Source organism: Littorina saxatilis, linkage group LG14, assembly GCF_037325665.1.
Source record: "Littorina saxatilis isolate snail1 linkage group LG14, US_GU_Lsax_2.0, whole genome shotgun sequence".
NCBI classification, from domain to species: domain Eukaryota; kingdom Metazoa; phylum Mollusca; class Gastropoda; order Littorinimorpha; family Littorinidae; genus Littorina; species Littorina saxatilis.
Window position 1 is genome coordinate 8,626,820 of NC_090258.1, and position 27,493 is coordinate 8,654,312.

Below are 27,493 nucleotides of genomic sequence, written 5' to 3' on the forward strand. Positions count from 1 at the left end.
AGCGACAGAGTGTGATTGACAATGACATAGTGTGATTGCCAGTGCCAGAGTGTGATCGGCAGTACCAGAGTGTGATTGGCAGTGCCAGAGTCATACTTGTGGTAACAGACCGGTTCCAGATTGAAAATTGCGTTGCCAGACCGTTTAATGCCAGAGTGTGAATGACGATGTCAAAGTGCGAGTGGTGTTGCAAGACCGGTTCATGCCAGAGTGAGAATGGTGATGCCAGAGTGTGATTTGCAGTGCCATGTCATGCATTCTTGTGATAATCATATAGTGCCAGAGTTAAAGTGGCAATGCCAGAGAGAGAATGGTGGTCCTGGAGATTGGGGGTGCCAACGAAAGAATGCTGGTTGCAGAGTGAGAATGGAGTTGCCAGATTGGAGATATCATGTCATGCATGGTGAGAATCATGGTGCCAGAGTTACAGAGTGACAGTGCCTCAGAGAGAGAATGGTACATTGCTCTGGAGACTGGCAGTGCCACAGAGAGAGAACTGTGGTTCCAGAGTGAATTGAGGTGCGACAGATAGAGAAATATGCGTTTTAGTTCCACAGTGAGAATGGTGGTTCCAGAGTGAATTGAGGTGCGGAAGTGTGAGAATGATGCTTTTTAGTTCCACAGTGAGAATGATGGTTCCAGAGGGAATTGAGGTGCGGAAGAGGGAGAATGATGCTTTTTAGTTCCACAGTGAGAATGGTGGTTCCAGAGGGAATTGAGGTGCGGAAGAGGGAGAATGATGCTTTTTAGTTCCACAGTGAGAATGGTGGTTCCAGAGGGAATTGAGGTGCGGAAGAGGGAGAATGATGCTTTTTAGTTCCACAGTGAGAATGGTGGTTCCAGAGGGAATTGAGGTGCGGAAGAGGGAGAATGATGCTTTTTAGTTCCACAGTGAGAATGGTGGTTCCAGAGGGAATTGAGGTGCGGAAGAGGGAGAATGATGCTTTTTAGTTCCACAGTGAGAATGGTGGTTCCAGAGGGAATTGAGGTGCGGAAGAGGGAGAATGATGCTTTTTAGTTCCAAAGTGAGAATGGTGGTTCCAGAGTGAAAGAATGTTCCAGAGTAAGGATGGAGGTGTCACGTCAGACATGTGCCAGATTAAGTACGGGAGTTTCAGTGTGGCAGGTAAAAGCCATGCATGTGTGTGTAGAAGAATGTTGAAAGAGTAGTTTGCATCGGCTACATTTTTTTCACTTTTAGAAATGTTAGTATGAAAAATATAATACAACAAAAAAGGCAAACAGGGGGTAGATATGTGGTATGTGTCGAAAACAAAGCCGGTTATTCTCCATCTCGCGGGTTGAAGCATGGGCAGATATGTGTAGGTGTACATCATTTGGCACGTGGAAAGAACGGTACCTTTTCATACTGGGCTGGAAAGTCGATTTAGGCGCGGTTGTCCGAACTTCAGCTGCGCATCACGCATACATACGAGAACTTGCAGAGGGGAATGTAACCGAAGAAGACAAACTGTCGACAGTGTATGGAAAACTACACGGGTGAAAATGGACAAAAGCAATAAACTGACAACCACGACATGTCCAGCAAGAGATTTATGGCCTGCAAGAACTGACCACAGTCCTCCGGACTGCGGATTGGCCTTTCTGGAACTACAGTCCGTCCAAGACTGACAACATTCTTTGGGCAGGGCCGTACCCGGGGGGGGGGGGGGGAGGTCCTGTTGCCCGGAACTCCCCCCCCCCCTGGCCTGACCATGTACCTCCTCTAAGGGTAAAACAAAAAGTATATCAGATTGTTTTGCCTTTAAAACTCATGACAAATACTCCCAGAATGCACCAAGATTGCACATATTTAAATCTAGAAGAAGAACTTCTTTTTTTCTCTCCAAAAATGCCAGTTATCCACGCCACACAGAGCACACACAGCCGAATAGCCTGTTGATATATTGACTCACATATATACGGTACGTGCAGCCAAGATGTGTGTGTGTGTGTGTGTGTGTGTGTGTGTGTGTGTGTGTGTGTATGTGTGTGCGTGTGTGAGTGTGTATGTGTGTGTGTGTGTGTGTGTGTGTGTGTGCGTGCGTGCGTGCCTGTGTGTATGTGTATGTGTGTGTGTGTGTGTGTCTGTCTGTCTGTATGCGTGTGAGTGTGAGTGTGTGTGTGTGTGTGTATGTGTGTACAAAATAGTGCAACTAATTCTGAACAGGACAAAAGCTAGTGACACAATTTATTGGTCCACATTTGCTTCCACCTTGGCTCAGTCCGGAAATCTACCCCGAAAACCTGTCAATCCAAGTCTCCTACTGCTTTCCGTAACAGAAACCCAATTCTGTTGAGTTCTAAAACGTCATTAAGGCTCGTGAATTGCTTAGAAACCCAAAACCGAAGCCACGGAAACAATACTTTCAACAATCAGTTTAGCGCCAAAAGATGGACATTCTTTGAAGCCTTGAACATTACTGAACCTTACCAATACAGACCGTATCCACTCACAGATTGGTTGTTAGGAAGAAACGCCCCCACCCCCACCTCAAGAATGGTTTATTGAGAAATTATGGGCATGCATTCAAATGTTAACCATTCCTGAAACCGCGGCATAACAGGCTCTGTTTTCCGCTCAAAGATCGGCTGTCCTGCAAACTCACCTGCCCCCCCCCCCCCCCCCTCTCTCTCCCCCCCTTGCTTCGTCTGTTTGACCATTGGCTTTTGCTGGACATGCGTGTAATATTCCAGTGTCTGTGAATGCGCTTGTGCCGAGTAGTGGTCAGAATTCTTGGCCCATGGCTGGAATGCCTGGCATTTCTCTGTCGTCTGTTTAAGTCGTGTTCGTTTTGTTGTGATGGTTTTAGAGTATTGGTTAGTTGATCTGTGCGGCTAGTAAAGTCTGATACAGTGGGACCTAAAACAAAAAAAGACCTCCAACAATCTGAAAACAAATCCGGTCTTAAAAAGGGGGGGGGGAATCTTATAATGGAGGTAGATTAACAGAGGCTATCAACAGACAATCTGAAAAAGCAAGATCCTAAAACGGGAAAGTCTTAAACGGGGGGGGGGGGGGGGGGGGGTCTTAAACGGGAGGTTCTACTGTAGCCGCTTGTTATTTTCACTTCTAACTATAGACAGCATAGGTCAGAAGTTTTCTGTAAGACCATGCAGGGTGATACAACTTTGAAGTGATGATACAGTATTTGCTGCATTATGAATTGATTGACCTATTGTGTTGTACGGCGTTTTAAAAGTCGTCATATACCTGCTTATCTGCACGCTTATAGGTTCGTCAGCTGGCCAGAAAAGGTAAGATTGACTTATCATGCAAATGAACACATTTCCAGCGTTTTGCTTCTTTGAAAATAGAACTTGCATGGTGGGTGTTTTTTTCAAATTGTGCATGCAAATAGCACGTGTTTTTATTTTAGAACGATTGAAATACTTAATCCAGATCACTACAAACTTTACCCCTTCAGAATCTCTTGAATAATAAATAGTTTGATCTATGAAAAAAGGGGGTGGGGTCAAGTCAAATTAATGTGAAAGGAATTCGTGGCTGTCAGGTTACGTTCATTCTCCGAAATTCACAAAAAGGGACAGTAGGATCTCGCACTAAACATTCCTGATTCATTCTCGTATATCTCTTTGTAGATTATACAACTGTTGTGAATCGTACTTCTTTACATGTCACTAAATTATTCAAATCCCTAACCGTCGCAGGGAGCGGGAGTCACCCAGAGGTCAATCTTTTCTTAAAGCCAACAACAGCAAGTTTTAAATCGGCTGATATGCTCGTAATATATTTATCTATTATTCAAACCCGCATACTATAGCCTATATTCACGATTTAGTATTCAAAATGCAATATAATAACACACGCGACGAAGAAACACATGACATTCGCAGAAGACATCTATTCTGAAACACCAACAAAAAGAAGACATATAGATTCAAACCAACGCAGTTAAAGACGGACAACACAAACAATCATTCCTTAAAGCGCTATCAAAATAAGGGGAGCAAAATTAATGCACAAGTATATATAAGCGATACATGCACAGCTAGAACGACAGATATTAAGGATTGTAATGTGGAAAAGTGTAACTGAACCGTTTTCTACCTTTTGTGGAAAAGACATGCAACACAGTTTAGAACAACAACAAAAATGTATGTATACACACAGGATCATCGATATCTTCAGAAGCGTTGATGTCCATTTACCAAGTGCCCTTGTCAGTATAACACAACAGAATGGACACACAATAGTCTTGCAAAAAAAGGGTCATTTTGCGGCGCTTGAAATAAACGAATAATATTTTGTTCAATTAAATACCACGTCTTTCATGACTGCTGTTTTATTCCCTTTTTAACTTGTGGAAAAAAACCTGTATAAATACAGTGTTGGATAAGCTATTGTGTATCGTTTCCTTATTTTGCCTCAGCTTTTAATTCAATCTGCCCTTCGTAAAATCAAAATATCAAGTTGGAACACAATACACACAAATAAACTGCAATACTGTACGGAGCAGAAGAAATATAAATATAATCTACTGCCAATGCCCGTTTTTACATTTAGTCAAGTTTATAAAATAACAAAAAACACACACCCGTAAAGGTCTAAATTAAGAACATTAATAATAATACAGATACATAATTATGCACAAAGTCGATCAACTATCCTGTGCAACATTGAAAAAAGTCATGTTCATCATGTGGTGAATAAAATCCAAATTGCGATGTATTTTTCACGACCCAAAGCCATTTGTGTGGTTAATATTAATCTTACGTATTAAATCATTATTAAAACAATTATGCTTTTTTGTTATCTCTGAAGATTATATCATACCACCCAAGTGCGTCAAGCATGCTGATGCGCAGCCCTTATACAAAGCGGGCAACGGAAAATTGTCACATCAAACTATGAGTGACATCTTAGTCAAAGTGAGACGTATTATTTCAGGGGGTGGTCACTGAACTAGCCGGGGGTCATTATAAAGAGGATCAGGCGCAGGTACAATTTGCTGTACACGTTTAATTTCTTTTTCTGCGTTCGTGGGCTGAAACTCCCACGTACACTCGTGGGTTTTTTGCACGAGTGGAATTTTACGTGTATGACCGTTTTTTACCCCGCCATTTAGGCAGCCATACGCCGTTTTCGGAGGAAGCATGCTGGGTATTTTCGTGTTTCTATAACCCACCGAACTCTGACATGGATTACAGGATCTTTTTCGTGCGCACTTGGTCTTGTGCTTGCGTGTACACACGGGGGTGTTCGGACACCGAGGAGAGTCTGCACACAAAGTTGACTCTGAGAAATAAATCTCTCGCCGAACGTGGGGACGAACTCACGCTGACAGCGGCCAACTGGATACAAATCCAGCGCGCTACCGACTGAGCTACATCCCCGCCCTACACGTTTAATTGAACGATCGACTTCTCGTATAAGATCACACCCGAGAAGCTTGCTTATACAAATCCTGTTTTCGTTCTCTGCTTTCTAAATTAAAAGAAGTACAAATATTTGTTTTGTTTTTAAAGCACTGCCAAACACAGCTTTCTAGAAGAAGAAAAAATTAACACAACAAACACTACAAAACATACAAAAACAAAACAATGCCCGTTAATACATACTCACAATCCAAATTCATTTTGAAATGTCTTGCACATAATGTGGCTTGTTATTGTCTAAATGAAAATATGTGTGCAACGTTTTCTTTTTTGTGTCGGTAAATATTTGAAGTGTTTACTTTATTTTATTGCACTCATCAAACAAATGCCAGTGCCGTTTACTGATCAACAACATGGAATGTAATCTCCTTCAAAATGCGTGTCTGTATCGGTGTATCCGTTCTTGTAAATCACGGGCACTTGCCTTACTAAAAATAATAGTCACATTGACTCGGTTTGTGCTGAGACAAACATAAAAGAAGAACAGACTACCACACAAACAACGGCACAAAACAAACAAACACAGGTATAAGGAACCCGTTATAGCTTGAGTGTAAGAACAATTATGAAACATTTTTGTGAAACAAAGTTATCATTTTAACAACATTGGTTTGGTTTGAAGAATCTCAAAATGCACAAAAATCAAAATCATCTGGATCATCAAAGCTGGCAACGGCAGGCAACAGAAAGAAGAAAAGCAAAAACAAAAACATTGTCGTGCAGAAGCTAAAAGACGTCAAGAAAAAAATATGTGGACGAGTTTTTGCAATGCTAATCAAACAAAAATAATTTAAACAAACTGCTAAATTTATATTTAAGGTAAACGCGCAAGAGGAGTTATCAACGTAATTTGACACAACATTAATTAAAACAAGTATTTCATGAGTTTGTTCTGTAACTGAACGTTCCTGAACAAATTATGGCGCGCGCGCGCGCGCGCGCGTGTGTGTGTGTGTGTGTGTGTGTGTGTGTGTGTGTGTGTTTGTGTGTGTGTGCGCGCGCGCGCGTGTGTGTGTGAAAGCGATATACAGTAAATAAACAAAATAATTAAATGATCAATAATTAAAAAAAAAACATAAATAATTAAGTAGATCAAACTTGATTTAAAAATAAAGTAAACAAAATAGAAAAAAAATCAAAACGTAAAAAAATAGCAAATCAAGAAGAATGCAAAAGCAAAACCGAAGCCTACTCATATGAAACCAAAAACCAAACCACACCCAAGCGCAAACACAAAAAAGCATAAACACACACACACACACATACACACACACACACACATGCACGAACGCACGCACGCACGCACACACACACACACACACACACACACACACACACACACACACACACACACACACACACACACACACACACACACACACACACACGCGCACGCACACGCGTACTGATCAAACATATAACAGAAAAGCGACAAATAAAAAAAACCCATGCAAACAAAACGCAGATAACAAGGACAACAACATCAATACCTTCAAAATAATAAAAAAAATCAATTTAAAAAAGCGACATCAAAAGTGACAAACATTAAACATTGGACTTCAAAAACCAGTGACGAAGAAAAAACAAACTCCGACCTTGCTGACCTGATCATTCATGAACTATGATGATGCGGAAGTCCCATAACAATCACTGACCTCTGTGAAACAAAACCATGTCACTGTCTCGCTCGACAAATGACACCGAGCTATAATCCTGATAAAAACACAGATAGAAAACAACATCAGGGGAGAAACGAGAAAGAGAGAGCGACAGAGAGAGAAAGAAAAAAAATGCCGAGCCGTTCCCGAGCGCGGGAGCAGCGGGGGAAGCTAACACCCCCCCTAGGAACAGTTTTAGACTGGCTCGCGATGTACCTCCCCCCAAAGACACGGTCGCTTCTCTCGCTACAGTAACGGACTGCTCTCTTTCCTCTCTCTCTCGCTGTCTCCATACCCTTTCCCCTTTCGCCTTTACCCTCCCCCTTTCTCCTCCCTACAGCGCCTTGGCTCTTCGCCCCTCCCCTTGCTACTGCGCCGCGAGTCTTCGCGCAAACTGTCACTCCGCCATTCGACTCGTCCGCTCTCCGATGTAAGGCGCGCGCTGATTGGTTGCCGCTGACAGGCAGTGCGGAGTCCCGAGCGAGCTTGATTTATCCACCGAGCGGTGAGTAAGGGTCCGCCACAAATCACACTTTTGCGAGCTAGGGTCATGTAGTCGGGAATTGTCTTTCGATCATATATCGCTACAAAAATGAATTCATACTTCTCGACGTCTTTTCTGACGCAGTACCCGACCGAAAACCCTTACGTGACTAACGGTTACGGTGCGGCGGCCACGAATTATGGACTGTATTCTTCGCGATTTCCTGACTACCTCGGCTACCCGTCGTCTGCTACCTCGTCGTCGTCTGCTAACGGGGCTGTTGTCGGAGGTGGCGGTGCTGGTGTGGTAAGCAACGGTGCTGGTGGTAATGGTGCATTAGGGGGAAACTCTGGAGCCTACGATTCAACCGGACCAAGCGGGTACTTCCACCCGTCTCAGCAGAGCCCGAAAGGGGGTGGTGTAGGTGTGTTGCATCACGGACATGGACAGTACCTGGGGTCGGGTCTACCGCCGTCGCAGCAGGATCATGTAGGAGGGTCGCCCATCTACCCGGACATTGCCATCAAAGCGGCCGGAGGTCAGCCACAGCCCCACCCCGGTCACCACCACCCGCATCACGCCCATCACCACCAGCAACAGCACCACAACCACAGTCAACACCACCACAACAACAACAATGGCGGCGTGTCGGGCTACATGGAAGCTGCCGACGATGGAATGTCGTCGCCGCCCGTGCACAGCCTACACCACCACCATCACCACAACAACAACAACAACAACAACAACAACAGTAACAGCTCTGGCGCTGCCACACCTCTTAGTGGGGGGTCGGGTACCGCCGGCGGAGGAGGAGGGGGTGGGGTGAGAGGATACCCGGGTCAGGGAGGACACCACACCCCACCCGCCTATACCTCCATGCAGGATTGGAACCCCAGTTCCCACAACAACCACCACGGCCACAACCTACCCCAGCAGCAGCAACCGCATCAACCCCCCAGCCACCCGGTTTCTTCACCCTCGCCCACCCGGTTACAACAGAGCAGTCCATACGGGAGTCCCGGAATGGTGGGGGATACAGGAAAAACCCTCAGTTCCTGTTCTATGAGTCCCAAAGAATTGCCAGGAGATGACCCACAGAGCTCTCGGGGATCTCCTGACCCCACTCAACAGGCTGCACCCTTTTACCCATGGATGGGGATTGTTGGTAAGTGTGTACGTCCGTGTAGGGTGTGTGTGTGTGTGGAGAGAGAGAGAGAGAGAGAGAGAGAGAGAGAGAGAGAGAGAGAGAGAGAGAGAGAGAGAGAGAGAGAGAGAGAGAGAGAGAGAGCGCTCGTATGTGTGTCTGCGTGTGTGCACTCCAGTGAGTGTGTACATGTATGTGTGTGTGTGTGGGAAGGGAGGGGGGCAGACAGGTATGTCTTTGTATATATATATGTATTTGTGTCACGGCTTTTGTTGTTTCATAAATATGGAATGATGCAAAGGAATGTGTAAAACACGGGGAAATGTGTGTGTGTGTGTGTGTGTGTGTGTGTGTGTGTGTGTGTGTGTGTGTGTGTGTGTGTGTGTGTGTGTGTGTGTGTGTGTGTGTGTGTGTGTGTGTGTGTGATGCGAAACAGTAAGGAAACATATCCGTATATAATAAATGTTGTCGAAATGAACCCCATCTTTTCGCAATGTCAGTGAAAATAGGCACATATATAATTATTCTAACAGTTAAAGGTTCAGTGTGTATAGCTGTCATCATTTATTCTGTACAAATACATACAAGAATTAAAAAGTTACGGGTACACCTGTCTATTTGTTCACCCCAACTTTCATGAGTATATCAGGGTTGACATACATATATATATATACATGTTTTTGTGTGTACACGGAAAGGGGGGGGGGGGGTGGGGTTGGGGGACCAGGTTTGGAAGTTGGGGAATGACATGCATGTTGGAGTGGAGTAAACAATTGGGTGTGACTAAACAAACAGACACAACTAAATGAATTCGTGAATACATGAATAAATGAATTCATTAATAAATCAATCAATAAACAAATGAATACAAACATAAATGAATAAATATACAAAACTGAAGAAATACAGAGATACTGACAAACACTGACATATAATTAACACACACACACACACACACACGCATTTGTTACCAAATACTGCTGTTTATGCATGATTATTAACACGTGTGTCGAATAAATACACGTGATGTTTATACCAGCAGTGTCAGTTTATCTCAGTGTTATTCAAAATTTCTCTCTCTCTCTCTCTCTCTCTCTCTCTCTCTCTCTCTCTCTCTCTCTCTCTCTCTCTCTCTCTCTCTCTCTCTCTCTCTCTCTCTCTCTCTCTCTCTCTCTCTCTCTCTCTCTCTCTCTCTCTTTTGCATTACAGCTTGTTTCACAGTATATTTACACTCCCTTCGTAGTCATACTAATGCAAATATAACTATGTTACTTTGATGTTGTTGTCATCAACATTCTGCTTTTCAACGACTAATTGTTTGTTCTCTGTCTTCAACTGATACGCTATCAGTAATCAGTGTTGAACAGCTGTTGAACTATAACTAACAACATTTGCATAATGTATGCATTCACTATGACACTACTAGTACAAATAATCCTGCTACATCTACTTCCACAAAGAGTGGAACCTCTTCTTAAAAAAAACTCTAAAAAATATTAGGAAACAAATATATCTGAAATGGAGGTATAGAGGATACGAGACAAAAACAACAACAACAATAAACAAACAAACAACTAAAAAACTGTATGGTGGCACAGAGAGATAGACAGCAATCAAACGTAAAATACAACTGGTCTGCACAGTATTGGTGACAACGGAGAAAATATGCATGTGCGTTCGTCTGTCTGTCTGTCTGTCTTTCTGTGTCTATAAACTCTTTTTGCCTCTCCATGTATATATATGTACGTGTCGGTGCTGTCTCAGTTCTTGCGCACCCCGCCTTTTCACACAAACACTATAAAACCGCCGTGACAAACTGTTCTACACAGGAAACTATAAGTACACTGCATGTCTTTTGTGTGTGTGTGTGAAGTATAATGACCAACACTGCTTTCGCTAGAGGCTGTCCTACAGAAGAAACTACACTGATTTTTCTCCACAAAAGATTACCACCAAAACAGTTTTGCTGGGGGGGACAGGGGGAGATTGTACGAGGAAGCGAGTGTCGGCCATTAATGACAAAACGCTGAAGACAAGGGGAGGAAGATACACCCCACAACCTTTGCGCTCCGCTCCCATTGTATATATATTTTTTTTTTTGCGCTTTCAATATATATCACAACCGTGTAGAGAGCTCTCTCTCTCTTTCTCTGTCTGTCTGTCTGTCTGTCGGTCTGCCTATCTGTCTGTCTGTCTGTCTGTCTGTCTTGGTCTTTGTCTGTCTGTTTGTCTGTCTGTCTGTCTGTCTGTCTGTCTGTCTGTCTGTCTCTCTCTCTCTCTCTCTCTCTCTCTCTCTCTCTCTCTCTCTCTCTCTCTCTCTCTCTCTCTCTCTCTCTCTCTCTCTCTCTCTCTCTCTCTCTCTCTCTCTCTCTCTATGCATTTAGAAAAAAACACCATCGGCGTAAACATCATGTATGACAACTATTTATTATTGCTTGGAAGAAATTGCAGCCAGTCGAATGTGTACACAATTAAATCATATTTTGTTTGTTTATAACAATATGCTTGACATTATCACTCGCATGCGGTGTACGAAACGAACTAGGATAAAAGTCTTCTTGCGCATGATGGTTGAATATATCGTAAATATTATTTCGTAGCGTTGACATTTATCATTTATGATGGTAAAGAATTCCAAATGGTTACTCCAGAAAAGGCTAAACCAAAGATGTATTATACCAATATATGCCAATGGAATTAAATTCTGAAACTCATATATGAACTACGAGGGTAACGTCCTTTCCTTTACAATATAAAGCTACTGAAGAGAGCTTGAAATAGTAAGCATTTTTCCTTGTTTATTTCATGAAAACCTTTATTTTTGTTAATGACAAAATGTTGAGTGCAAGTCGATTATTTTATTCCACAAGAAAAATATTATGTTTGAGTATGTCTTATCAGGTGCTTTTTATGTATTATTTTCGGTTAGTTAACATTATTTATATCTGTATTAAAATTATCATGATCATTATTACTATTTCATTTATTGATTTACCCATATGACTCTCTGGATGTATTGTTCATGCATGTATGAATTCCAGTCCTGAAATTGCTTCCCTGTTGACAAAATAAAGTTTTGCACGCTCCTTTCACATTTGAATTAAGCGTGTGCATAAATGTAAAGAAAAGAAAAAAAAGACGAAGACAAAAACAAGGGGGAAAACCCCAGAAAGAAACAAATTGTAAACGCTGCAGGTGGAAATTCAGACAGAAAATAGCTTTTCTTTTAGTAAACAAGCTAGAGAAACTATTTTAATTAGACTCTCTCTCTCTCTCTCTCTCTCTCTCTCTCTCTCTCTCTCTCTCTCTCTCTCTCTCTTCTCTCTCTCTCTCTCTCTCTCTCTCTCTCTCTCTCTCTGTCTCTCTGAGCCTTTCTCACAACAACCCCAGCGGTCTCTCCTTGCTGTATCATGGCAGGCTGAGATAAGAGCTTTTAGATTCAACACACCTGCACGCGTGTAGCTTTCTCAGTATTCACCGCGAGTGGAAGATGGAAAAGAGCCTATACGCAATGTGCAGGCTATGGTATAGATGGGATCGGATTCTTGTTTTCTGTAAACACATGCAGTTTGTCGGTATGCACGGAGAAACAGAGTAACTTCATATTTAAGGATTGTTGATTTTAGGATACAAATCACCGTTGCCATTAATGCTACTTTTAAAAGCCCCCCCCCCCCCCCCCCTCTCCCCGAAAAAAGAAAACAAACAAGCAATCAAACAACAGAGAAGGGAAATATGAGTTCGGTTATTTGCGCCTTTTCTCACAAACATGTATATTAGTGAACAAGCAATTAACTTCACCATACGATTTGTTTTACTCAAAAACTGAAGCTATAGGGTTGTTTTACTTTCACCTCTGTCTTATTATGCGCCTGTGTTTGTGTTCGTTCAATGTTGTCAATACAGATTAAGCAATACAACATTACAATTTGTTATATATATATGAAGTCTTATATCGCGCGCGTATCTCCAGACTCGGACTCAAGGCGCAGGGATCAATTTAATATGGTAATTGTAAGAATAGAAGGGCAGATCTACAAATTATTTTGGCGCTCTGGCATAAAAATGTGTTACCAACAAATTCACGAATAAATTCGTTTTAACATACCTAATTGCATACCTAAATAAATAAACACTTAGAATAGTACACACACTTAACAACATTAACGAACAAATAAGGAATTAAATAAGAGCGGACACAAATCATAAATTAAAATAATGCCTGTGTATTATAGGGAATTCATGAACGTTTATATAATTATTTGTAGTCAGTGGCCATGGCTTGCGTGTTTTGGAATCAGCGACAGTGTAGCCTACAGTATATTATTTATTTAGGCGAGGTTTTTCTACTATCCATCAGTTGTTTGACCACCATGAATATGTGTCTGTGTTTACATGTATATTAATATATTGCTCTTAAAGTAACGTCTTCTCTGTCTTTCTTTGACCATGAAACCATTTTTTAACAAAAAATAATCGACCTGATAACAAGAGGTGTGTGTTTGTAGTATGTAAGAAGAAACATAACTGGATTAAATAAAATTTAAAAAAAAGTATTGAACATAAGCAACATTTTCCGATAAACCTATTTTAAACATACACCTGACCGATTTTGTTTGAAGAAAGTATGAGATGTCGAAGTTTACGTAACAACTAACATAAAATAAAATTAAAAAAACGTAAACAAAACCACCCACAGAATAAATTGTTAATAGTTATGCTCCTGTTGTAATGTAGGAATTAAGCGATGTTAATGACCCATGCATGATGAAAGTATTGTAGAAATTGATGTGAACTTATGAAAAACAATTTGTTTTATTCTATCTTTATTTACCTCAAAATAAAATAACTGAATAAATAACTGCATAAATATCGAAATTAAGTATTACAATAACACACACATGAATAAATAAGTGATTGAACATATTGTACGGATCAAAGAAAATAAGAAAAACAATAATCATATAGGTATACAACAAACCAGAAGGAAAAATTAGAGAAATGATAGAAAGTTATTCCTCCAATCCCAAGTTCCCTTAACAACAAAAGCAAAATTAACAACAACAACACCAACATTAACAATAACAACAACAACAACACCAACATTAACAACAACAACAACACCAACATTAACAACAACACCAACATTAACAACAACATCAAAAACAACAACATGGGTGAATTAGGAAGGATATTAAGGGGGGGAGGGATGGTGGAATTAAGGTGATGCAGACGGAGGACAGAAAAAAATGCAAGCATAAAAAATATTTAATGCAGACAGAGAAAAAGAAACAAAAATGCAAGCATAGAACTATTTGATGCAGACAGAGAAAAAGAAAAAAAATGCAAGCATAGACATATTTCCACACAACACGAAAAATAACATTCGCAGGATAATGATGGATGGGTAGCATCCCTAAGCCGACACCTAGATCTTCATCACGCTTTGTTATTAATTAATCTCAATGCACCAGCCGACATTTGGCGCCAGATATCGCGTGCTCTTTGCACTGTGTTGCAAGATCAAAGGATTCTTACCGCAGGAGGAAAACACAATCGAAAAGCATCGCAGGATCAAACGCGTTGCCAAAATCGAAGAAAACACAGCAAGCGTGACGTATACAAGCCGCCGCGCGTGAGCGCGCAACAGCTGTTCAATTACCCGTGAAAAATGAAGTTATTATAATGCGGGATTTGGTTGATTTTGTTCCCTGGTAAATGCTGTGTGGGTCGCTGTGTGGGTCGCTGTGTGTATACGTGTACCATTCATGGGGATTTTATGACCACAGGAAGCTACGATTTGATAGCAAAGTGCGAGACACCGAGAGGGTGATTATGTGTGAGGGTAGGAGGTGGTGGAATGCCGAATGGAAGGTGGGGATGGACTGAGACGGGGATGTGTGTGTGTATGTGTGTGTGTGTGTGTGTGTGTGTGTGTGTGTGTGTGTGTGTGTGTGTGTGTGTGTGTGTGTTATAATGTGCAATACTGTGTAATTTACTTTTAATTTTTTTTAGTTGAAACATTTTACCAGCATGAAATGAATACATTTCTTTTGTGCTTCATTTTGCTTTATTTTATCACTTTCAGCTCCACCGTCTGTTGAACATTATTTAAGATGGTTTACGCTTATTTGGCCATTATTTACGTTTTTCAATTATTTATTGATTGATTGATTTATTTATCTATTTATTCATTCGTTTATTTATTTATTTAGTTGTGTATGTATGTATTCATTTATTCATGTATGTATTTAATTATTTAGTTATTCATTCATTCATTCTTTGTTTGTCTGTTTCTTTGTTTGTTGGTCGATTTATTCATTTCATCGGAATTGCTAGTTGACAGATATTGTTCAAGGTGTATTTTTTTTTTATATATAAAAAAGAACACCATATTTTGTTGATTCAAGTTGATAATTGTTCGCTTTTGTTACGTGTTCCTAATTGTCAGGACTGGGTGGTTGCATCAATTGTTTATACATCAAATGTCGGCTATCTTTTTCTGATTACAAACAGTCGCTTTGATACTGACAACAAATAAGTGGAACGAAAAGATTCAAAATAATTTGGTGGGGACCTTCTCTTCTTTTCATTTGCAACATAAGATTTTTTTTAGATACAAAAATAGAGAAATAAATAAATACATTAATGAATAAATGAATGAATGAATGAATGAATCTATGAAGGAATGAATCTATGAAGGAAGGAATTAATTAAATAATAATGTATAAATAATATAAATAGACTTATTAACTAAGCGATATATATTTTTTGTTCCATAAGAATATTCATGAGGCTCATTTTTTTGACTCAGTATAATTATGAAGATGCGTTTACATTATCATAATATTTTACAAAACACACACACACTAACACACACGTATAATGGTTTAACTCGATTGCAATGGTTAAGCTGGCGTGTGGTGTTCTAGTCGCCATTTTGCATTCATTTGGTAGTTGTTTTGTATGATTGAAGACCTTATTTCTTACACTACGCTTAAAATAAAAGCATTAGGTTGTACACCAGGTCATGGCGTCATCTTTTTTAAGGGAATAATAACTTGAAAGGGTGTGTGTGTGTGTGTGTGTGTGTGGGTGTGTGTGTGTGTGTGTGTGTGTGTGTTTGTGTGTGTGTGTGTAGCTCTGGTGTGTGTTTACATTATGTGCGTGGTCATTTATTCCTCGAAATCCTTCTCATTACATGTTATAAAGTGCACTTCTTTAGAGAACAACAAACACGTTTACAGCAACCATGAAATGGGTTCCTGAGAGAAAAAACAAGTAGTACAAATGTTAATTTAGATTTGAAGAAAACACAGAAAGCTATGTTAGTGATCCGTTTTTACCTCGAATACAGTCATGCAATTTAGGTGGCAGCAACATTGCTGTGTTGCTTTGATAATGCCTTCAAGAAGTGGTCGGTCTCTAGGGCTGTAACGAGCCAGCGGATTCTGGAATAACGAGCACACGTCGAAATTGAACCTCTGCATGCGTGTACGCAGATGCGCGTCACTGTTAGTTGGTTAAAGTTAATCAATCCAAGTTACTAACGCATTTAAAACTTACGGATGTTGAGTTTGTAGTATAGGTGTGATGTCCCAAACGTTGACAACGTCTTGCCGAAAGCACGTAGAATGTACTCCCAACCCCTCCTGTTCCACAGAGTCTCGAAGAAAAAGAGAAGGCACACAAAAACATTTCAAAAATTCACACGCAAATCTTCACGTCTGTGATGGAATCAGTAATATCCACAACAATTGTAAATCTTGAGAACAAACCGGATGATACTGAAATCAACACTCTCTATCTTGTCACTCAAATCTCAGTGGAGTTTGACACGCGAAGAAACTGACACTGAGAGGTCGCACGCGAATGAACACAGGACAGGTCGAAAATGGAAAAGGAGAGAGAGATGTCGGTTTCTTGTTGTCTTTTGTTTTTGTCTTATTCTTTTGGAAATCAGTTTCCCCTTCTTCCTCGCTCGTTCTGTTTTTTGTTTCTCTCTCCTTTTCTCGTTGGTTCTCAAGTTTTGTCCAAGATGATCTGAGAGTGTGTGTAGCCTTGGAGAAATTTAAAGGACAGTCCTCCTTTTTTTGAAATCAGTGTTTTCTTCATTCTCCTTCCGCTGGTGGTATTTTGTTTACACTTTTCTCGCTTTCTTTCTTGTGGGTTTTCAGGTTTTGTCCAAGATGATCTGAGAGTGTTTGTAGCCCTGGAACAGTTTAAAGAACGATTCTCTTTTTGGGGGAAATCAGTGTTTCCTTCTTTCTTTTTCCTGTGGCGGCATTTTTTGTTACACCTTTCTCGTGGGTTTTCAGGTTTTGTCCAAGATGTTTTGAGGGTGTGTATGAGACCTCAGTCAAGACCCTGACCAGAAAGGCGTGCTCCTTCCCCTGGCTTTCTGGCTAGAATGATCGAGTCGGTGATTGAGGCTCGCTGGTGGAGCGATGGATTTATGATTGAGGACATAAAAATCCCAAGCCTTACTTTTTTTAATGGCTCGCTCCCAGCGCAGTAAACACGGTTTATGGGGCCTTTTGCATCCTTCGTCTGCTCGTAACTTCTGCCCCGGGTCCCTTTAAACCCCTTGCGCTCCTTTTATTTATTTGGCTCCCTTATTTTCTTCCCCCCCTCTCTCTTTATTCTTGTGCCAAGCACTTTTGCTAGAGCTGCTACTACTTTTGTCTGTGTATCCTTTTCCCCGGTTTCAATTCACAGGGCTCGGAAGGTCGTTTTGCACGCCTTTTTTTCACGGGGAATAATTGTTACGGCGGTGCTGTGTGTTTGAAGAAAGCGGCGGTTTCTTTTTGAGTTCAGAACTTCAATCGGTGAAGCGCGGCGTTTATAGTTTTGCTTTTATGTTTGTAAGTGATTTCTCATGAACGTGATATAATACTCAGCTTCGTGTGTGTTATGTTGTGTTTGTGTCTCGGTCTCATTCTCTAGCTCTTCCTGTCTCTCTCCCTCCGAGTTTGTCGGTCTTTACCCCTGCCCTTGTCTGTCTGTCTCAGTCTGTCTGTCTGTCTATCTGTCTGGCTGTCTGCCTGTTTCTGTCTGTGTCTCTTTCGGTCTCTTTGCCTCTGTCTATGTCTGTCCGTCTGTCTGTCTCTCTGTCTCTGTCTCTGTCTGTATCTCTCTCTCTCTCTCTCTCTCTCTCTATCTCTCTCTCTCTCTCTCTCTCTCTCTCTCTCTGTCTGTCTGTCTGTCCGTCCGTCGTCTTCATCCTTTTCTGCTGTGGTTTTTTTTTTATTGTTTGGCTGAACTAGTTTGAATTGTGAAAAAAAAACCCGACTAAACTTAACAGTGCATCCTTTGTTTAATTATTCGATTTTGGCATTGTGCAGTACAATAGGTGGTAAATAACATACCGATTGGTGCCCGCATGTGTCATTTTACAAACCTGCGCGAGGATATGAGGGTAACTAAAACTGTCAGGATGCAGGACTGAAATTTGGGTAGAGATGGTTTAGCCCTAGAAACGCGAGGGGTGGGAGCAGGGCGATGGTGGAAACTGGGGGAAAGGAGGAAGAAGAGGGAGGTATATGCTCCAGTCAAATATCGCAGACGCAAAAAAAAAAAAAAAAAAAAAAAAAAAAAGAGAGAAAAAAAAAAGGAAAAAGAGGATGAAAGGCATATTAATGAGCATGTAATTCCCTGAGACTCATAAAGATGGGAAGATGGCGACAGGCGGACTTGCAGAAAACGTGTTCACGCTTTGGTGGCAACTCTCCCGTTCTGCAAGAACATTCGAAGCCTGCATGGTGTGAGGCTACTAGCTCGGCACCGATATGCTTTCTATTCGTTTGTGTGATAATAAAGCTTGCATGCATGTAGAGACCTTTAGAAGAGCTGTGTACTACAGTAGAACATCACTTTTCAGACGCTCACATGTAAGACCTACTTTTTGTGTTAAGAATGTATTATTAAAGCTATAGTATGTTCTGATATAAAGATCCGATGTAAATGTGTCTACATTTTTTTAACACCCTCGCTGTCGTAACGATATCAACAATACATCGTATAACTATTACAGAATTGAGCAAGCTATCAGCTTATAGTGGTGATAATAGAAAGCATTTGGAATTAACGGATATCAAGCTTTTTATGGTTTTCGATAGAAATGATTTTAATTTGAGAACGTTTCTGCTTGCATGAGAGTTACCGTGATTTTCAAAAATTGTCTTCCGAAAACGTTCACGACTAAAACACAATTGGCTGGTTATAATTAAATTATTAACCGACACTACTTTAACTTACAAGAGCGATTTTGAATAGACAAGACCTCATGTTTCTTTTTTTAATATAAATATTTTTGAATTTGTTTTCGACGTTGTAGCACTTTTGTTGTAATTAATCACGAAGGCAATCGTCGACTTTCAACATGATTGTGTATTCTTAGTATTTTCAGAATATGAATGTAGAACATAATTGTGTGTATAAACAGATCGACTGAAGACGGGCAAACAATCAAACAAACAAACAAATAAATGATAAAACGAACACACAAACAAACAAACAAACAAACAAACAAACAAACAAACAAAGCCGAACAAGAAAACACAACCATTACTCATGCAGTTTCAAATGTCACACCTTTTCAGGACTGCAAACAGCACCTGTTGCAAATTCAGCAATGTGTTGAACGAAGCGAAAAAGTCTACTTTTATATTCTATTGTTCATTGTTTCAACATATCACAGGACGCACTGTTCAAACCCTACCGTAGCATGCTGCGTTTGCATTATATTATCCCTTGGCCTGTCGTTTAATGCTACTTGTATTTCAAACACACGCTTCTCTAGCCCATAAAATGAAAACGGCGAAAGAACAAATACAAGCAATACCCTTTTAAACGACTGAGTATAATGGGTTCTCGTGGGGTAGATTGCGACGTAGGACTTTAAGAGGAGAATGGAGTTTGCTTGGAATCCCGCACGGGTAGCACAGACACACAGACCAACACGCTCATGGAGGCGTACACACACATGCACGCACACGTGCGCGACATTCATTGTAGCCTTCCTGCATGGCTTGTTCCCGTGAGGTTGGCTTTACTTTCATCTATCAAAGGCTATACCAAACTTCTTTTTCCTCTAATTTGTCTTCTTCTTTTTGCTCTGTCTCTCTTTGTCTCTGTCTATGTCTCTCTTTCTCTCTCTCTCTCTCTAAATATATATATATATCTGTCTGTGTATATGTGTATGTCTGTCTCTCCCCCCTCTCTCTCTGTCTCTCTCTCTGTCTCTGTCTCTCTCTCTCTCTAGCTCTCTCTCTCTCTCTAGCTCTCTCTCTCTCTAGCTCTCTCTCTAGCTCTCTCTCTCTCTCTCTAGCTCTCTCTCTCTCTCTCTCTCTAGCTCTCTCTCTCTCTAGCTCTCTCTCTCTCTCTCTAGCTCTCTCTCTCTCTAGCTCTCTCTCTCTCTAAATCTCTCTCTCTCTCTCTCTCTCTCTCTCTCTCTCTCTCTCTCTCTCTCTCTCTCTCTCTTCGTCTTCCCTTCGTCTTCCCTTCGTCTCTCTCTTTCTTTTTTAAATCCATTTGAAATAAAAACGGTTACGACAGTTACTACCACCTGGAAATGCCAGAGGAAAAAAAATAGGGTCGACCAGCCCCTTGAAGGCAAACACCTGGGTCTTAAAACCGGGGGGATACTCTTGGAGTCTGATGTTCCGCAGTCTGAGAAATAAAAAGAAGCGGTCTTATCGTCCTTTTGAATGCCTGATAATTGAGTGTCACTTACGCACGAGAGGTTGAAAGTGCACGACTGTTTTGTGGAGAGAAGGGGAAGGGGACCAACATGGGGGAGTTTTTGTGTGTTATGTTTCATTCACGGGGAGGCAATAGGGATGGGGATGGGGGTGGGGGGGTAATTTCGGGATTGGGTGCAATAGATGAGGCAGGGTCATGATTGGAGTCTGATAATTGCGTGCGTGTGTGTGTGTGTGTGTGTGTGTGTGTGTGTGTGTGTGTGTGTGTGTGTGTGTGTGTGTGTGTGTGTGTGTGTGTGTGTGCTTGCGTTCGTGTGTGTGTGTGTGTGTGTGTGTGTGTGTGTGTGTGTTTAATTGCTGGGAACGGTGTGTGTTTGAGTGAGTGTATGTATGTGTGTATGTGTGTGTGTGTGTGTGTGTGTGTGTGTGTGTGTGTGTGTGTGTGTGTGTGTGTGTGTGTGTGTGTGCTTGCGTTTGTGTGTGTGTGTGTGCATGTGCGTGCATGAGTGTGTGTGTCTGTCTGCTTGTCTGTCACTGTCTGTGTGTCTGTTTGTCCATATGTCAATGTCGGTGTGCATGATTGCGTCTGTATGTGTACGTATGTGTCTATCTGTCTGTGTCTGTGTGCATGTGCATGTGAGCTTATATATGTTTATATAGCACTGTAAAATCACATGCATGCGCATGTTCCTTAACCCGAACACGTGATAACTATCAAGTGACGGAGTACACATTCCTATTACCAGGTCATCATTGTTATGATAAGAAAAGGAAAAGCAGTCTGTTTGGCGCTGATTTACTTGACGTCTTTTATTTCGAGAACGGAACCGTTTTTCGCTTCTTTGATTTTGAAAGAACAATGTGCGTGTTTGTAAGGCTTCATGTCAAAGTACTTGCATGCGATCCAGCACGATATGGGTATTAGTTACATTTACATGTCCGTTTTCTATTGCAGTATGTACAATTTATAGCAAGCGTGCAAGCAGTATTGGCGGATTCAAGTTGAGGAATTGGCGCTTTGCAATTGTTCTTACGCAGGTGTTGTTTTTAAAGTGTATTTTCTGTCGGTACAATGTAAAGTGAGGAAGGCCTAAACGTGTCCTTATAGAAAGACAGAAAGAAAGACAGAAAGAAAAATAGAAAGAAAAAGCAATAAAGAAAGAAAGAAAGAATGATCGAGAAAGAAAAGCAAAGCAAAGCAAGCAAGAAACAAAACCTGTTCTAAAACGGAAGTCTCATAAACAGTCACCAACAGGGCGTTCAATTTGTGAGAATGATCAACCCGCACCCACGGAACCGACGGTTTCTATAACAAGCCACTATCCTACGCCCTTCCAGTAAAACTAATTTGAGTGAAGAACCAACCCACGGTGGATTCCGAATCAAGAAATACATTGCTGGAAAGCACCGCCCTTGGTTTACCCGGATACCAACTATTGATTTGCTGAAGAAGATGCGTCGACCTTTGTAATGACTTAAAGGTTTCAGTTACATTTCTTTTCTCTTGATAGCCCGCATTGGTTTCAGCCAATAAGAGAATGTCCTGTTGTTTCAAGTTTATGAAAGAAGAGAGAAGAACGAACGGGGGAGGGGGAGGGAGAAAGAAACTGGGTGGGAGGGGGACAGAAATATAGAGAAAATAAGAAAAAGACAAACAGATTTAGAGAGAGAGATTTAGTGAGAGAGAGAGAGAGAGAGAGAGAGAGAGAGAGAGAGAGACAGACAGACAGACAGACAGACAGACAGACAGACAGACAGACAGACAGACATAGAAATAAAGAGAGCTAAATCCACACGAACACAAATCTGGTTGAATTGATTACAAACAAATTGTATTTTCCAAACTCATTGTCATGTAACCGTTCACAAGCCTATAGATTCATTTGTAAGTTCTGAGTTGGCTGAACATGGAACTACAAGCGCTGTATATGTCTTCCGTGTGCAGACATTACAATATTTAGCTTGATATAATATGTTGTAATTTGTCACTTGATATATAGGTCCTTTCATCTGTCGCTGATGTCCTCATCCTCCTAATCTCCGTCGTCGTTCATGTCGTTGTCGTAAATGTTTCTCAAAATAGTTATGTCTGTCTGTCTGTCTGTCTGTCTGTCTGTCTGTATATCTGACTATTTTCTCTCTCTCTCGCTCTCTCTCTCTCTCTCTCTCTCTCTCTCTCTCTCTCTCTCTCTCTCTCTCTCTCTCTCTCTCTCTCTCTCGCTCTCTCTTTCTTATCTGAAGCGTCTCTGTCTAGCTCTAGAGGCACAAGGTCTTCAAATCGGATCCTCCTCGCAATCGTTCTAGTCTTATACCTCATTGAAAATTAATCAATCGTTCGATAAAACCCAGCGCTGGTTGTTAGGCGCGAAGGGCGGGAACTTCAGCTTCGAGTTTGATTAGCTTTCGGGTTCACTGCCACTGCGTGTACAATACAATACAATACAATACAATACAATACAATACAATACAATACAATACAATACAATACAATACAATACAATACAATACAATACAATACAATACAATACAATACAATACAATACAATACAATACAATACAATACAATACAAAACAATACAATACAATACAAGACGAGACAAGACAAGACGAGACGAGACGAGACGAGACAATATGATATATCTATCTATATATCTATCTATCTATCTATCTATCTATCTATCTATCTATCTATCTATCTATCTATCTATGTATTTTCTATCTATCTACCTATCTCTCTCTTCCTCTCTCTCTCTCTCTCTCTCTCTCTCTCTCTCTCTCTCTCTCTCTCTCTCTCTTTCCAACAACAACACGCCACTGCCAAGTCCCCTAACCCAGCTCCCACCTCACTATCACCCCCCACCCCCACCCCGCCCCTAAGCCTCAACCTTATCCTGACCACCACCACAGCAACAACGAAAAGCAGCTATCTCCCTGCCTCTCTCCATACAGCGTGCGACCACCAAGATCACGACGGCACTCGATGGTTTATAGGACCAGAGCGGACAAAAGACAGGGGGGAACGTTACCATGTTGCGGCTGTTTGATGTTCAAGTACCTGGGGTGGGGCTGTAGAGGGTAGCTAGGTGTCGGGTACGACCTGTCGCGTTGACCCGTAGGCCTGCGTAAAAATGTCGAAAAGTTGAGGGCGGTTGGCTTGGGGTTTCACGATTGCTTCTATAGTTTAAAGGGGGTTGTGAGAGAGGGAATTGTGGTTGTAGTGGCGTTGTTGGTGGAGGGAGATGGAGACTAGGTGTGTGTGTGTGGGGGGGGGGGGGGGGGCTTGGGGGATCATGTGTGTGAGGAAACGATTAGCATACAAGCAATCTGAAAGACCTGAACGAGTGTGCAGACACACGGATAGTCGAATAGGCGCGCAGAAATACACATGGACAGACAACGCACAGGACACACGTTATGACACACACGTTAGATACACGCACGCACGCACACACACGCATGCACATGTATACACACACATACACACACGCGCACGCACGCACGCACGCACGCACACACATAAACACACACACACAAACACACCCACACACACACACACACGCACACACACACACACACACACACACACACACACAATCTCCTTCACCCCCCTCTCGGCCCCCCGATGAACACGAATTTGTAACGTCCACATCTATTGAAAGCAACTCTAATCTGACAAGACAGATACGTATTCCATGGCGAACTTCGAACATCGTTTTATATCCACCACTACCAGCATCCTCCCCCCTTCTGGCGCCACCCCCACTACCTCCCACCCTAGTCGGACTAGGTCTGTGTGCATGTTCATTTTGGCTGCACAGCGTTTTGCTATGTTGCACGTGCAGCGAGGGAAATAGAGCGGTGCAGCATGGTGAATACAGGCTGTGTGGTGTTCTGTGCGAACACAAAGCGATCAGCAACGAAATGAATTATTTATCATCCCTGTGCATTTTGCACACTCGCTGAATGCTGTCTGATTTGACACGAAGAGGGAGACACATTGCACGTGAGAATGGCTTACTAGGTCGTGCGGTTTAGTAACACTGCTGCGCCTTCTAAGGGCAATGGCAGAACTTAGATTGATTGATTTTGTGCCGCGTTGTGGTGCCTCGTATTTGGGGGAAAGAAATGCTTGTGTATGTGTGTGTGTGCGTGTGTGTGTGTGTGTGTGTGTGTATGTGGGTGGTGGGGGGGTAAGAATTAGAGGGGGGGGCGGAAGGATTGTAGATGGTCACGGTGTGGCTTCTTTTTGTTCGTAAATGCAGTGGTCGTTTAAACGGGAGCAGAACACTGTGTTGCTGAATGCGAGGGCGTATTTGTTGGGGTGAGTTGGTTGGGGAAAGGGGGTGGGGGGGGGGGGGGTGCCAGCAGGGTGAGAGGAGGGGCAAAACGGTGGCTGGGATTAGAGTGTAGGTGTAGCTGGTGTTTGTGATGATGGTGGCCGTTGAATGGCAAAAGTAACATATCGATATAGTGTACTGTGGTGCTTTTTAGGTTGGGCAACATTGATTGGAGTTGAGAGGTAAAGGGGTGGGGTGGTTGTGAGTCTGTCTGTCTGTCTGTCTGTCTGACTGCACATGTCCGTCTTGTCTGTCTTTTTCTCATTCTCTCTCTCTTTCTCTCTCTGTCTCTCTCTGTCTCTCTCTTTCTCTCTCTTTCTCTCTCTCTCTCTCTCTCTCTCTCTGTGTCTCTCTCTGTCTCTCTCTGTCTCTCTGTCTCTCTCTCTCCTCTCCTCTCTCTCTCTCTCTCTCTCTCTCTCTCTCTCTCTCTCTCTCTCTCTCTCTCTCTCTCTCCATACCATGTAACAGATTGTTGGTGGTCTAAGGTTTCAGGGCTTCCAAGGCTATACAAAACAATCTATGCGCAATATCTCTCTTCTCTTAATGTGCATAAATATACACCTAATTGTGTGAGTTTTGTTTTTAAACAGCAATTGTTCAAATTCAATTACGTATTCAGCTCACATCGATTGAAAAGCGTTGTGCAACTCCACTTAATGTAGTAAGCAATTACCGGTAGGCCAGCAAGAGCATGTTGTATACAGGTTGTCTTTCTTTCTTTCTTTCTTTCTTTCTTTCTTTCTTTCTTTAATTCTGTCTTCCTTTCTTTCTTTCTTTCTTTCTTTCTTTATTTCTTTAATTCTGTCTTTCTTTCTCTCTTTCTTTCGTTCTGTCTTTCTTTACTTCAAACGTTCTTTCTGTCCGTCTTTTTTTCTTTATTCATTTTTTTTCTTTTATCTTTTCTTTCTTTCTTTCTTTCTTTCTGTCCGTCTTTCTTTCTTTATTCATTCACGTTTTTCTTTCTTTGTTTCTTTATTTTTCTTTCTTTCTTTCTTTCTTTCTTTTCTTTTTTTCTTCTTTTTTTAAGTGTTAATTTCTTTGTCTGGTCGTTGATTCTTTGTCCATTTAAAAACAAAAAGTTGTTTAATTGTTTGTCTTTCATTGTTTGCTTGTTCGTTTGTCTTTTGTTTCTCATTTATGTCCCAGACAATTTCAACCCTTTCAAAGTCCGTTGTTCTCATATTTTTTGTTAGTAATCAGAACGACTACTTACATGCCGTCCCTAATTTTTTTCTCGCTCTTTTTCTGATAATTAATGAACGTCTCATTAATCATGCTTTATTGGGAACCAGAAATGTGCGCATCACTAATCTGAATCAGTAGCGTAGCACAACACGGCCCATCGCATTCAAATACACACTTGGATCATAGAGACGCACGCCTGTGCACTGATCATTAGAAGATAAAAAGGAAATAATGAAATAGGAGCAGCATAAAATCGTCGTTATTGTAACAGACGCGGGGCTATAAATCTAGATTTGTGACAAAAATCTTAACGGTTGTCCAATAGAGCAATGAGGGTCGCCCGAATGATAGTTTCAAGAGAGATTTACGATCGTAATCAAATAATTTGTCCCTGCTTGTAGTTTCTTTTTTTTCTTTTTTTTTCTCTTGAAACTTGTGTATGCGAATAAAAGCACTTTTTTCTATGAATTTACATAGTAGCATTTCCGAGTTTTTATTCATCGTTTTCTCTGACATTTCTCCTTATCTCGTAAATCATCGAGGGTTTATATATTTTCGGAAGTTGTTTATCCGTAGGTGGGTGACAAAACTTGTGTTCATTACTGACACATTTTGATTTATGTATGTATTTTATTTCTTGCTTGGTTCATCGCTTTATTATTTTGTTCTCTCTTTCTTTCAATTTTTGCTTTCCTTCTTTCCTTTATTTAAAAAAAAAATCCTTTCTTTGTATTCTCACCTTCTTTCTTGCATTTTCTTTCTATTTCTGGTTGTTATTATTTCTTCTTGTAACAGACGATAATTTGAATGTGCGCTTTGTGTGTTAATTGAACTCATGACAGACACTTGTACACTCTCCTTTTCACATAATTTAAGGATACATGTTTTGTATATTCTGTTTTTTCTACCTATATGTAAGAGTTAATCGCACTCATTGATTTAGTATCATTGTATCCTCTTTGTTTGTTTGCTTGTTTTTGTTTTTTTGCTTTCAGAGAGCTTCTGTTTTAGTAGGCTACTCGTTTATCAACACCGAAGAAAAAAAACACATGTTCGTTTCATGTATTCTTTTCAGACGAAAACATAACCCTGATCATCCCCGTGTTCACGCCAGTGTTGTATCATCCATTGAACAGTTGGCGGAACATCCGTCGTACCATCCTTGTTCAACCGCCCACCAGCTAAACGTTTTGTCATGCATATGAATATCCTCGTTCCTCATGTATCATTATTCCCCCATCTCATCTCCCCCACTAGTCCCGAGCTCGTAATGATACCAACGTTTGTGATTCACTATCCTCTGGTCGGCCATTTTCGCCCCAGCGGCCACTGAGCGGGGACTGAACGAGTGAGTTGTGGGTGGTTTGTCACTTACGGTGGCCCACTTGTGCCTAAAGCGTTGATTTGTTTACCAAATTCGTAATGATCTGTGATATCAGACTTGATGATTTCAAACCACTTTGCTGAGCTAGAGAAGTGTTGGTATATGATTTCAGTATGATTTGGCACCAGTATGATGCACACAAAAAAAGAATCGGTACTCATCAATACAAGGCCAGCACAATACAATATCACAATTTCGC

The 27,493-nt window shown here is 41.3% G+C and overlaps 1 protein-coding gene and 1 long non-coding RNA gene across 2 annotated transcripts in view; both read left to right on the forward strand.

Moving 5' to 3' along the window:
- The first annotated feature begins 7,534 nt into the window (after nt 1-7,534).
- The window catches only part of LOC138947054 (homeobox protein Hox-A5-like), a 54,021-nt gene continuing 34,062 nt past the window's right edge, over nt 7,535-27,493 (forward strand). The window contains exon 1 of the mRNA XM_070318476.1: nt 7,535-8,707. Coding sequence (XP_070174577.1) covers nt 7,651-8,707 — 1,057 coding nt within the window. The 5' untranslated portion in view covers nt 7,535-7,650. The remainder of the gene's footprint in view (nt 8,708-27,493) is intronic.
- Nucleotides 16,371-17,069, forward strand: LOC138947055 (uncharacterized). The gene is made up of 2 exons (XR_011449535.1): nt 16,371-16,863; nt 17,005-17,069. It is a non-coding gene; the product is annotated as an uncharacterized lncRNA (long non-coding RNA).